We start from the raw sequence: 13,790 nt of genomic DNA, 5'->3' as shown, positions 1-13,790 counted from the left end.
CCAGGGAGGAGGGGTGACAAACAGAGTGGCTGGGGCTGGGAGGACTGACTTTTCCTGGAACTCCCTGGGTGAGCTGGGTGCTCAAGGTGAGTGTCTTGGCCTGGACAAGGGCGGCGTGCCCTGGCTTTAATGGCAGGGGCCGGAGGTACTTCTTCTCAGAGGGCTCTGGGGACCTTCAGGCTGGAGGGGGAAGGACTTGATCTCAAGTCAGCCATAGGACAGGTTTGTTTTCCTGGAGCCTGGTGGTTTTCTTGTTTTGCCGTATTTGAACCCTGAACTTAAACATCATGGAGTGGTGGCAGAAACTTTGTCAGAAAACCGGCTCTTCATAGGGAAAGAACTGAAACCCTGATCCCAGCTTCACACCACGCATGATTAGTTCAGATGTCAGAGACCTGAGCCTAGACGCAAAACTGATCAAACTTCTGGAAGGAGACCTAGTAGAAACTTTTCCCAACCTTGATGGGGAGGGGGAAGCAAGATTTCTTAGGTCGCCAAAATCATCGGCTAGATACCAAAAACCCAAAACATGATATTTCCACAAACTGAAACACTTCTGCTCTTTGAAAGGCACCATTAAGAAAATTAAAAAGCAAGCTACAGAATGGAAGGAAATATTCACAATGCGTATATCTTACAATACGCTTGTATCCAAATGTAGAGCTCATTCCTATAACTCAATAGTAAAAAGACAAGCCGCCCACTTAAAAATACGGTCAAAAGGTTTGAACAGGTACCTCACAAAAAAAGGCATGGGGATGGCCAGTAAGTGTGGAAAAGATGCTCAAGATCGCTGGTCATCAGGTAAATGCAAATCAAAACTGCGGCAAGCAGCCCCTTCATACCTGTGGGGATGGCCGGAGTGAAACAGGCCGGGTGCTGGAGCAGATGCGGTGTCCCTGGACCTCTGCGTGCTGCCTGTTGGAATCTGAATCACGCGTGGGGAAACAGGCAGGCAGTTTCCTACAAAGACAAATACCCACCAACCCTGTGACCCAGCAATGCTCCTCCGTATTTGCCCAAGACATGAAAGCAAGCAACACGACGAGTCGTCATCTTACGGTCACAGTCACCAAACAGTGGAAACAACCAAGCTATCAACAGGGGAACAGCCGCGCAAACTGGGGCCCGTGCACACGCTACCGTGCAAACTGGGGCCCCTGCACTGCTACTCCGCAGTGACAAGGAACGGACCGCTGGCGCCTGCAGCAGCTTGGGGGAGCCCCAGAGGCACGGTGCCTAGACAAAGAGGCCATCCCCATGACTCCACTGATGGGAAATTCAGAGTCAGCAAAGCGAATCGACTGTGAGAGAAAGCAGACCAGGGCTGGGAGGCTGCAGAGATGGATGGTGCTGTGGCTTCATCAGGGCGCGGACTCCGTGGGTGTTTACGTGAATCACCGCTTCCAGCTTTAAGACTGTTGAGACAAGATGGCACCTTCCAGTGTGGCTGCCCCAAGCCACACGTGGCTCCCGAGCACTTGAAACGTGGCTGGGTCTGACCAGGACATGCCATAGATGCAGAGCATGGAATTTCAGACACTTGGTCTGAAGAAAGGACCTACGGTGTCTTATTAATATGTTTATATTGATTGTAAGTTGAAAGGATGGTTTTTATAATGGTTTAATCGAATACTAAAATTAATTCCACTCATTTATTTTTATCCATGTTAATGTGGCTACTAGGAGATTGTAAATTTCACATGTGGCTCCCATCATGGTACATTTCTGCTGGAGTATCCTGGCGTGTGTGGTTCCTCGTTGTATTTCTTGGAAATCACTGGTACGAATCTGATGCAATGGTTTGGAACTGAAATGGTTGAGTTTGTATGAAGCTTTATTCTACAGTCAACCAGTGTTTAGAAGAAAACAGTATTTGCTTTTCCATCTTCCTCCGGAAGACAAGGTTTGCCTTTAGGTGCGGCATCCGGGTTGGCCCCAGGGCCCCGTGGGGGCTGCACCTCGGCTCCTGGCCTGGCATCTGTGTCCCATCCCCAGGCTGCAGGAAATGAAAGGTTGAAAAATCGGAAGATAATTTATGGTCAGGTGAGGTAGAGGGAGCAGCTCTGCAGGTTCTGCCCTCAGGGCTCCGTGGGGTGGCCAGTGTGACTGTGTGAGTGTGGAGTGTGGCCGGGGTGAGTGTGAGTGTGGGGTGTGGCCGGGGTTAGCTTAGTGTAGGGTGTGAATGGGGGATGTGGGTGTGTGCAGTGGGTGAGGTGAGTGTGGGGTATGAGTGTGAGGTGTGGGAAAGGTGACAGGTGTGAGTGTGAGATGCAGGTGTGTGTGTGGGAGGTGGGGTGTGGGTGGGTGTGAGGCATGAAGTGTGTGGGGGTGTGGGTGGGGTGTGCATGTAAGTGGGTGTGAGGTAGATGGGTGTGAGTGTGGGAGGTAGGCATGAGTTTGTGTAAGGTGAGGGGGTGTGGGTGGGTATAGGTTGTGAGGGGGGTGTGGGTGTGAGGTGGGTGTGGGGTGTGGAATGTGGGTGTGAGTAGTGTGCAGTGCAGGTGTGAGTGTAGTTGGGTGTGAGTAGTGTGAGGTGAGGTGTGGGCGTGAGTGGGTGTGAGTAGTGTAGGTGCGAGCGTCAGGTGTGAAAAGTGAGATGTGGGTGTGAGTAATGTGAGGTGTGGGTGGGAGTAGTGTGAATTGTGGGGGGCGAGTAGTAGTGAGGTGCAGGTGTGAGTAGTTGGGTGAGCTGCAGGTGTGAGTGGGTGTATTGTGAAGTGCGGGTGTGTGTGTGTGAGGTGTGGAGGTGAGTAGTGAGATGCAGATATAGGTATAGGTGAGGTGTGTGTGGGTGTGAATAGTGTGAGGTGCAGGTATGGGTGGGTGTGAGTAGCGTGAGGCATGGGTGTAAATAGATGTGTGATGTGCGGATGTGAGTGTTACCAGTTGTGTGATGTGCAGATGTGAGTGAGAGTAATTGTGTGCAGTGCGGATGTGATTGCAGCAGGGATAGAGCTTCACTTCTGCTCGCCCTGCTGGACGCTTCTTCACGGAGGGCACGCGTGTGCTGTCTGGCCTGGGACCATGTGACCAGGGCTGGGCAGGTGTGACCCGCCCTGACGGTGAGGGCCGCCCTCTCCTGGTGTCTGGAGGGTGGGTGCGCGGTGGGGCGGGCTCTGCATGGTGTGCTCCTGGCGGTGAGCTGGGCTGTGCAGGAGATGAGGTCGCTCCTGTGAGGTCTCTGGATCCATCGAGGTGGTCCAGCGGGGAGGCGCTGGCAGTTGGGGGGCAGGGCCCAGCCCCTCCTGCACCTGCTGCTCTGCTCGTTTTAAGATTTGACAGGAAAGTGGGGATTTTAACACTGAAAGCACCTCAAGAGATCAGAACAGTAAGAGAACGTCTGTTAGATCTTAAACCAATGTAACTTTTGCAACTCCTACTTCACTGTAAGCAAATCCTACCGTTCAAATATAATAATTTTTATTCCATTTATTTAAATTTATTATTATGTAAATACTGATCTTTTTAACTCGTGGGATGCATGTACAAGTCACTCCGTGTTTCCTATGAAGGAAAAAGTGAATGCAGAAATGGTCCCAGACTGTCACCTGGTGTTGAAGAAGTTTGGAATCAGCCAAGATCACATTCCCCATAGGATACAATCTGAAAATACTATTTGGTAGAGAAAGAGTGTTGCCCCCAGACCTTTTCATGAGATTGTGAGACGAGGGGTAGAACTACAGGGAAGAGAAGGGAAGCTTGCACAAGGACGTGGTCCCACTTGGAGGCCACAGCCCCTGCACAGGTGCAGACAGGCATGTCCCAGCCCTGCAGTCCGAGCCTGACTGCATGGTGGAATTCCCCGGGAAACAGCGAGAAGCTGCTTGGGGTTGGAGGTGTGCCCTGAGCAGTGGGCGGGGTTGGGGCATGGCCTGAAGCTGGGCAGTTTCCCGGAGCTCCCTGAGCTCCTCCCGTGATGCACGGCCCAGCACCCCACCGCCCAGGTGCCTGGGCTCGGCTCCTCAATTTTGTCTATGAGTTCCCTTCAGCACATTCTTTGCACTGGTGTGCTCTCAAATATTTAAATATACACCTGTACCCATTTACAAGCTCCCATTCTTAATTCAAATAACTCCAGGTGCCTTGGTGTGCCATACTATGTATTCAAATAGTCTAACCAATTCCAAATAAGTAAGTCGGCAAATTTGTTTGTAGTCATTAAGCAGATTACGCAGTTTAAAGACTCAGAATTTATTCCACTCAGCACAGTGTTTTGAGCAAGACTGAGCTGTCAGTGCCGTCAAAAAAGGCCTTGCTGATGGTCATCCGGGTGGCAGCCCACATCCCCGTCCCGGCCCAGGGCCCGCCTCCTCCCCATGTCCGTCCTCCGGCCATCCTCCTGGCAGACGATTCCTGTCTTGCTGCCTGGAGGGTGTGGAGTTGTACCCAGCTGTTCATACAGGAAGTCCCTTTCGTAGGTCAGCTCCCTGGGCACAGGGTATCAGTAGCTGCCATCCTGTTCCTCCCCCAGAGAGGGAGGTGACCAGGGTGAGTTTGGTGAAGGCACGGATGACGATGGGTGCCTTCTGAGAGACAGCCCCATGGGCTTCTTCTCTCCAGGTGGCAGAGAGAGTCCCACACATCACAGCATTTGTTCTTAGACCGGTTTTTGCCCCGTCTCAGCTGCCTGTGAACTCACCTTTGATTCCTTATGCAGCAGCCTACTGTTTTCCTCTTCCTCTCCCCACTGGGGACAGGCTCTCTGAGTGGCCAGTGGTGGCCCTGGTAGCGAACTGACTGGGCTGGAGCCATCTGAGAGGACAGGGCCAGGTGGAGAACAGCCGCCAGGAAAACGGCCAGAGGTGCTGCCCATCCCATCCCCAAGCACTGCTGGTCCCGCAGAGGAGGATGTGGGCATCGGATGTTTGCTTGCTTGTTTAGCATCCTGTTTGTTTCCATTTAATTTCAGCTTGACCCTAGGGAAAAGGGTGCGTCTGTTGAGGTGGGGCTGAGGTTTCAAGGGAAAGATCATCGTGTGTGGCTTCTCGGCTGCAGCGTGCCTGGGGCAGTGCGCTGGGTAGACTAAACCATCTGTCTTTGCCTTCTCTCCAGGAAAACGCAGCACAGTTCCCTTGACCAGAGTTCTCCACCCCAGAGCGGAGTGTCGACCTCCTATAACCACCCGGTCCTGGGAATGTACGACGCCAAAGATGACTTCCCTCTTAGGAAAACAGGTGAGTACCCAGGCATGCTGTGGGCCGGGAGGTCTCCTGCACGGGCACCTTCCACGCCACAAGCCACGCAGGGCCCACCGCTGTCTTCCACTTAGAGAAGGAATCACCTGCAGATTTTTAAATATTTTCTCCTTTCATAGAGCATCATTTTTAAAAGATATCCCTAAACATTTCCTTATTATTTATTTCAAAAGAAATGAACCTAACGCATGTACACCACTGCTGAACACTCAAACTCACTTTGAAAGCACACTCAGTTTAGTTTTCTTTCGGTGGTGTGTTAGATTTTGCCACACTGAGGGGCGTCCCCGCAGTGGTCACGGGGTGAAGCAAGTTCCTGTTGGTGGGCCATGTGCCGTCTGAGAGCAGGTGAGCCTGTGGCCTTCAGGGATGGCACTGGGCAGTGCCAGCAGCAGGGCCTTCCAGGTCCCCAGAGTGGGAGGGAAATCTTTATGAGAAAGAAATTCGCTATGTCCTGCAGGGGATATCCCAGCTGGGCTCAGAGTTATGTGTCGCAGTTCTGTCCTAAGCCAAGGGAGAAGGGCATTTAGGCACAAGCAGGTGCCTGGACCATCTTAGAAGCAGGGAGAGGCGGCTGCAGCAGTGTCTGGCAAGTCAGGATGGACCCTCTGTGACTTTCTCAGGGGCCACGGCAGTGGCTTTAGATAATGATTAGGGTGGCTGTGGGCAGTGCGCTGGGGTAGCAAGAAGGGCAGGGGCCAGGGAGTGCCTTCCAGAGGCTCTGCCCAGAGAATTGGTGAGGGCAGGAGCTGGAGCAGGTGCTGAGGGCGGGCAGTGCCTCATCCCAGATGTGGCCAGTGGATCCTACAAACTGCAAGACAGTGTGGGAAATCCCAAGGCGTCCTCCCTAGGGGGCGGCTCTTGGAGATGAGAGCCTAGGGGCACCGCTTTTTCTTGCTAAACAAATTCTCTGTTATCCAAAGGTTTTGGCCAGTTCTGGGCGGAAACAGTGAACGTACTCAGTGACACAAGGGCTTCTTCACTGGAGCAATGAGGCTTTGTGAGGGGCTGCTGGGAGCCGTGTCAGGCCAGCCACATCCCTGGAGCAGAGGGTCATATCAGGCCAGCTGTGACCCTAGAGGAGTAGGCCATATCGGCCAGCCACATCCTTGGAGCCGTGGGCTGTATTGGTCCAGCTGTGACCCTAGAGGAGTGAGCTATATCAGGTCGGCCATGTCCCAGGTGGAGTGGGCCATATCAGGCCAGCCCTGTTCCCAATGGAGTGGGCTCTATTAGGGTGTGTTGAGGCGGTGGTGTCCCAGGTGGAGTGGGCTGTATTGGGCTGGCCATGTCCCAGGTGGACCGGGTCATATCAGGCTGGCCCATGTCCCAGGTGGAGTGGACCATATCAGGCCGGCCATGTTCCCAATACACCTATTAGGGTGTATTGAGGCGGTGGTGTCCCTGGAGCAGTGGGCCGTATTGGGTCAGCCATGTCCCAGGTGGAGTGGGTCATACCAGGCTGGCCATGTCCCAGGTGGAGTGGGTCGTATCGGGCTGGCCATGTCCCAGGTGGAGTGGGTCGTATCGGGCTGGCCATGTCCCAGGTGGAGTGGGTCGTATCGGGCTGGCCATGTCCCAGGTGGAGTGGGTCGTATCGGGCTGGCCATGTCCCAGGTGGAGTGGGTCGTATGGGGCCGGCCAAGTCCCTGGAGGAGTGGGTCATAACAGGCCAGCCATGACCTCAGAGGAGTGGGCTGTATCGGGCTGGTGGAGACCCTGCTGGAGTGGGCCATATCAGCACGGCCATGTCCTCTCCAAGTCAAGAACCCTGCAAACATGGGCGCATTTCCATTTGGGCCATAAACCTTTATTGGGAAAAGTGAACCTAGAGTTTCTGCTGCTTTGTTTCATGGGTGTGAGCCTGTGGTTCTTACTGATGCTTCTACTGAGAATGGTCCTGGATTTCACCTGGAGAGCGCCCTAAAGCTCGACAGAAAGAACGGATTTAGAGATCAGTATTTTTTCCAGAAAGATGTGCCCAGTAGTATCAGGAGAGAATCTGTGGGCTGATTCTTACAAACCGCCCTCCAGGTTCCCTTTCTGGGGACCGATGCTATTATTAATCAAATTCCATCAACAAAACCAAAGTCCACGGTGAGTGGAGAGCCCTATGCTGGGAGAGAGACCCGGGGAATGGGGAGGCGAGGAACGTGCCTACCCGGAAGAACCCTGCCCTAGAAACTGGAGCGATGCCGAGGGTGGAGGGTGGGAGCCCGGAGGTGTTGTCGTCAAGTGCTGTGGGTTGGATCTGTGCTCATTCATGTAATAGCTCTGTGTGCCCTGAAACAAATGCCTTCCGTTCCCCTGGCCTCCATTTCCTCATCAGCACAGTGGGTCTGCCCACACCCACATCCTCACGGCTGTGGCATGCACCCATCCCCAGAGTCTCCTCTTGTCCTGGGAGTGATGGCTGTGGCACTCAGACTCCAGAGCCATGGACCCAGGAGGGAGCTTCCGGCGAGAGCACCAAGCCCAGCAAGTCGGCCTCATGTGGGGACGTGCCTTCCCAGAAACTCCCCATTTGGAGGCTTTCCACCAAGGGCCCCAGGAAAGGACAGCACACACCACCCATCCCATCAGGCCCCAGAGCAGTTGCTCAGCAGCTCCACACCCCAACTGGCAACAGAACAGCAGGGATGGGGGAGCCCTAGGAGCTATTTGCACTGGCTCCTCCCCCATCCCAAACGTCAGCACTACCTGGGGATCAGCCTCCTGTTCTAAGAAACAGAACCAGCTTGAGTACTTCATAGCAAGGAAGGCTATCAGCATGGGAGACGGCACACAGTCACGGCCCTGCCCTGCTGTTCACCATCAGAGGCCTTTCTCCCATAGGCAGGGCCCGCGCCATCTCTCGTAGATTCCATGGCTGTTGGCTTCCCATGCTGCCTTGTGTTTCTCTGGGGATGACTGGAAGCAAAGTCTCCAACACCTTCTACTGTGCTTCTAACCTTGTGATAGCACCACCCTCCAACTCCCCGCTTTCTTGAGAACGGAAGAGAGAATTCTGTTTTCACACTCCGGGAAATGTTATTTAGAATACATAGTGCTCCAGAAGAACTTAATTAAGATTTGATTGCATTATCAGTTTTTTAAAAAGTCATCACTACCACATTAATAATAGTAACATAAAGATTTCCAAGAAAATGTTTAAACCACTTCAGAGAATAGTGTGTAGTTACACACCCTGTATCACCCTTGACATCTACTTTCAAACACATGACATCGCTCATTCTAAGTAAGTTACATCTGTGCTTTTCTGCAGTAATTGGTAATATGAAACACGTCATTAAATTTTAGTTATGAAGTTCCTTGAATGAACTGAAATAGTCTTTAATAATTGTGATGTAGACTTAAATAATTATATGATTTTGACTTTACATTAACTTATCCTGAGCCGGCACACAGTTTGCCCATTTCTGCATCTCTAAAGGGCGATTGTATGACCTGTGAACGTGTGAAAAGCTTTGTCACTGTCTTGTGAATTTTGTCATCACCCCATGCATTTTTTGCATGTCCTTTGCTGGCTCTGCTGACAGGTAACACCTGTACCAGCTCAAATGTCTGACCTCCCTGGTGAAAGCAATGCAGTGACTCCTATTCGGAGCTTGGGCATATTCTGGGCATTCACATCGCCTGTGCCTGTGGGCAGGCCCAGGTGCCTGAGTTTCTGCCCAGCTCCTTCACCCGCCACCTTGGGACCTGGGGAAGCTCTTGAACCTCTCTGTGCCTCAGTTTCGTCATCTGTGAAATGTACCTTTAAATTGCTTCTCTCCTGGGGCTGTCATGAGATGTGAATTAATTAATATTTGCAAAGTCCTTCGAGTAGGACCAGATCAAGGTGTTTTCTGCTCTTGTTTCTCTACGCTGTTAGGGTGTTTTTGATTTTTTTCTCCATCCAATAACTGGTAACTGCCAGACCCAGCATCCCCCCACCTCCTTGCCTCCATGCCTACAGTTCAGGTAGAAGCCAGCAGGAGCCACTCACCTCCACTTAGAGAAGGACCACAAGGATGGGAACACCAAGATTTATACCCAAAATCTGGCCAGAAGGGCCCATCTTGCTCTGTTGGCTTTTCAGGGCTCATCTCCTCGCTCCTGGCTTGCCTTCACCTGAGTGCCATCTCCCAGGAGGAGCCTCCACCGCTGGGCTTGAGAGTCAGAGCCCTCTACCCAGGGCCTCAGGTCCAGCTCTTCCTGCCAGAGGCCCTGCCCCTTTCCTGGGAGATTGGCAGCAGGGGTGTCTCCACTTCAGAAGTCTTCACCTCCCGCCAGATTTCGGCCCAGGGTGAGGTGCCTGGTCCCTTCCCATGTCTGTGCAGCCTCAAGTGTCACCCTGACTTTGGGTTTCTGCAGACTTGTGAAGCCGCCAAATGTGTATTTTTAAATATAGTCATAAGAGACAGAACTGTGTGGATCACTGTCATGGACATAGGACGCTGGATCTTTCCTGCACTGTGTGGGTGTCAGATGGCTTCACCAGAAACTGCATTTAAACAGAGCCTTTGAGTCCATGTTCACGCTGAGGAATGGAGGCTTTTCCACTTTTAAAAGCAAGCAACGTTTTGTCATTTTGATGATGTTGAGGGATCTTAGTTTTCCCCAGTAACATCTTCATCGTGATCTTCTTAAAGATATTAGTCACCGTGTATTTTTTATAATGACTCTTAAATTTTCCCCTCATGTGACTGCTGATAGATGAAAGGAGGCCAAAACAACTAACTGTTGTCCAGCCAGCACAGTTCATTCCCATTTGTCAGCAGCTTCTTGGGCCTGAGCACTGAAAACCGTGCACTCCACAGCACTCCTTGTCCAGCATCCTCATGTGTCCCTGGGCACATGGTCCTAGCAGCAAACACTCTCCCCAGCACGTGTTGGGGCCCGGCTGCTGGCCTGGGCTGTGGCACTGCCATGGATTGTCCTGGCTCTTTTAAGGAAGCAGAATCCCAGAGCTCACGTTCGGTGAGAAGTTGGTAACTTCAGCCTTGTTCCGGCATTCTCTAGCCTGCCTGGTAGGGCTTGGTCCCCACAGTTGGGTGTGAATTGGGAGGAGGCTGGGCTGGTCCTAGGGACCGAGTTCTTTTGGCCCCTGTATGGATCATGGATCTGGGCAGTCAGTCAAAGGTCCTGGGCTCCCCCTGCACTTGCCTCCATGGTCAGGCTTGAAAAGTGTTCATCTAGCTCTGCCCTCCTCACCTGGGGCCTTCTGAAACCAGTCACTCAAGGTCACGGCTGCCCATGGGAAACATCCATCCATTGCTTAGATGTGCAGATAGGGTGGGTTTTCCTCCATTTTGGGGGGAAGCTGTCCCACTTGGTGAGGAAGAGCACAGGGCCTGTGGCCAGGCTGGCGCCCACGACACCGTATCCTGAGCAGACGAGATGACCTCCCGCTGTGTCCGCAGGTCTGCAGGGTGGGGCGGTGGCATCCGCTTCACGGCTTCATGGTTCTTTCATCAGTCACGCCCCACAGTTCATCAGTAGGCTCATGGCTTTTGCCCTGTGTACTAGTGACCTGAATAAAGTTACAAGTGTTTGTTCTCATCCGTGTGTAGAGTAGGCTCAGGGTACTGTGAAGTAGGACAGAGTGTGTTTTCCACCCTCACATCCATCCCTGAGTTTGGGAAGGGGCTCTCTGTTTGCCTCTGACCATTGCTTGCTGTCCCTTGTTCTAATGCAGTTTGCAGAAACTGCTGGAGAGGGGTGGGACCAGGAAGAAATGGGCAGTGCCCACACTTCCTGCTGCTGTATGTAAAGGTGTAATGTAGTACATACTTCAGGAGGTGCCGCGTGGTGAGACTTCCTGCTGCTGTATCTGTGTTTATGTACCTGTGTGTATATCTGTGTGTGTACCTGTGTGTGTATCTGTGTTTCTATGTATCTGTGTGTGTGTGTCTTTCTGTGTGTGGGGTGTGTATCTGTGTTTCTGTATATCTGTGTGCGTTTCTGTGTTTGTGTATCTGTGTTTCTGTGTGTGTGTCTGTTTCTGTGTATCTGTTTCTGTGTGTATCTGTGTTTCTATGTATCTATGTGTATATCTGTGTATGTACCTGTGTATATCTGTTTCTGTGTATCTGTATGTCTGTGTATCTGTGTGTGTATCTGTGTGTCTGTGTGTGTACCTGTGTTTCTGTGTGTATCTGAGTTGTCTTGTTAACAAAAATACCCATTTTGCGTTTTCTCCTCTACCTTTATTTTTAATTAATATTATATTGTGGCCATTATTCCATTTTTACGTATGAAGCTCAACGCCTTTCCCTCAAGTAGTCTAAGACATAGATGTAAGTTGGACTGTTTTGCCAGCAACTTTGAGCACATTTCCTCACTGTGTTAGTATTTCTGTAGGAAAGGTTCCTGAAAATGGAGCTGCTGGTTCAGAGTATGTATATTCCAAAACACTGAGCAAATGATACCCTCTCCCCAGCAGCCTGAGAGTCCATTTTCCCCACCCCCTCCGCGAGCAGGCGGGACGATGTTGCAGTTCATTCTAGGCAATGTGGCCAGTGGTGAAGATGGCGAGCCTGTTGGTGTTTGAGTGAGCAGTGCCGTCACCGTCGGTCAAGGGCGGGCACGGCTGTGTGCTTGCCCCCTCCCCGGGAGCACGTGAGTAACGTGCTTCAAGGTCGAGGGTGGCTGGTGCCCCGGAGCTGGGCAGCGGGGCTGCCCTGAGCAGGCCCTGTCTTCAGAGCCACCCTGTGCCCAGCATCTGGAGCCACGCAGGGCACGTGAGGCGGTTCCATCAATGCTGAATGGAGGTTGTTTAGCGGCAATACATTTACCTGTTCTTCTGTCGGGCGTCGTCTTTTCTTGTTCCTTTGTAGGTACTGTTTATATGTTGTTTGCAATCCTGTGTTTTCATGTATTACACAAGTTAGATTCCAGTCTGTCATTTGTCTTCTTAGAATTATCTTTTTATTTATTTATTTATTTTTTTGAAATGGAACGTCGCTCTGTTGCCCAAGTGAGACAACCTCTGCCTCCTGGGTTCAGGGGATTCTCCTGCCTCAGCCTCCCGAGTAGCTGGGATTACAGGTGCCACCACCACACCTGGCTAATTTTTGTATTTTTAGTAGAGACGGGGTTTCACCATGTTGGCCACGCTGGTCTCGAACTCCTGACTTCAGGTGATCCACCTGCCTCAGCCTCCCAAAGTGCTGGGATTACAGGCATGAGCCACTATGCCCGGCCAGAATTATCTTTTTATTTTTACCGAAGTAAATAAACGTACATTTACATAGACCCCCACGATGTTCATGATAGGAGAACGGCCGTCCCTGACTGCCTGTCCCTCCTGCGTTATTACAACGTGTGTCACGTTCACAGCAGAACCAGAGTCCACCTGGACTGCATTCACCTCGTAGAAATTTTCCGGAAGTTGATCATTTTTTTCATTTGCTTAGTTTCACACCTGCCTGCTATCAATTCAGGCCCACATTTCAGCAGACCTAGGAGACCCTCCTCTGCACAGCAGGCCACCTGGTGCTTCTGGCCCCACTGCCCGGTGTGTGTGAACGGTCTGCTCTCCCGGCCTGGCCCCCGCCTCCTCTCCCGGGCTCTGTGGCCTCCTTTCTGCGGCCTCGCCATCTTGGTCTTGCACGTCTTCCAGTGGCTCTTGGAGAAGTCGTGCATGGAGCATGAGTTTTTGGAGTCCTCATTTGCTGGTAAATCACTTTATTCTGTCGCACTCTTGGATGATCAGTTGGTTGGGATGGGTTTCCTGCAGGTCATCGTCTTGCCCTCGATGTGGCTGTTGCCAAGTCCAAAACTGTTCTCAAGGCCGAGCCTTTGTCCCCAGAGCTCTGAAGCAGTTTGGGATCCCGCAGGTGGGGGATTCTTGGCCTCCGTGTCCAGCTCCTCTTCAGCTGGACAAGTAGGCCTGGAATTGCTGCTCATGATTTTCTCCACCCTGCTGATTCTCTCTTCTCCTGGCGTTTCCAGTAATTTGTTGTACGACCTTTGCACTCCCATTTTTCATCTTTTTATCCTTTTATTCCCCCTTCTGACAATTCTCAACTTTTTCTCCAGCCCCTTCCTTCTGCACTTCAGTTTTTGTCCTCTTGTCTTTATCCTCTTTAATATTTCCTTTGGTGTCACTTTAGGATTTCAGGGCAGAGCAGCTGGAAACAGGTGCCTCCTTCTCTCTGCAGTTCTGCCTGCCCGCCCTGTCCCACAGCAATGTTGCGTGCATTCTCTGCTGCTACATCAATGGGTTCTTTCCTCGCTGGCTGCTGGACATTGCATCAGGCCCACAAAGAAACCACCCTCCACACTGGCGCCAGGTGCACGCATGTCCCCTCTGTAAACCCGGCCCCTAACAGTTAAAGCGTTGCGGCTCTGAGAGCCGCTTCACCTGCAGCTGACTCTCAGGATGTTTAAGTTGGGAGGAGCCAGCCTGTGTCTCCATCAGAATTGCTTCTGGCAGAAGGATGAAGGCACCTGCTAGGCATTGGGCACTGCGTTGAATTTTAAGGTTGTGATTGGAATGTTGTATCTCCTTAATTAGTCATTTACTTGATTGGCTTCAGGAGAAACAATCCCACCTGCTCCCTGTTCCCTAAGGAGCAGACACTGCATTTGGAAGTACAGTTGGCA

General features: G+C 51.8%; 1 protein-coding gene across 22 annotated transcripts in view; it reads left to right on the top strand.

The window, feature by feature from the left end:
• The window catches only part of HDAC4 (histone deacetylase 4), a 359,741-nt gene that overhangs the window by 240,124 nt on the left and 105,827 nt on the right, over positions 1-13,790 (top strand). For all 22 annotated transcript variants that reach the window (XM_054679623.2, XM_009444680.4, XM_016950850.4 and 19 more), the window contains one exon: positions 5,056-5,177. In XM_054679623.2, the coding sequence (XP_054535598.1) occupies positions 5,056-5,177 (122 nt within the window). The remainder of the gene's footprint in view (positions 1-5,055; positions 5,178-13,790) is intronic.

The sequence above is a fragment of the Pan troglodytes genome, chromosome 13, assembly GCF_028858775.2.
Source record: "Pan troglodytes isolate AG18354 chromosome 13, NHGRI_mPanTro3-v2.0_pri, whole genome shotgun sequence".
Lineage (NCBI taxonomy): Eukaryota > Metazoa > Chordata > Mammalia > Primates > Hominidae > Pan > Pan troglodytes.
Note: the sequence above shows the minus strand (reverse complement) of the source record. Positions and strands in the feature narration are given on the sequence as shown.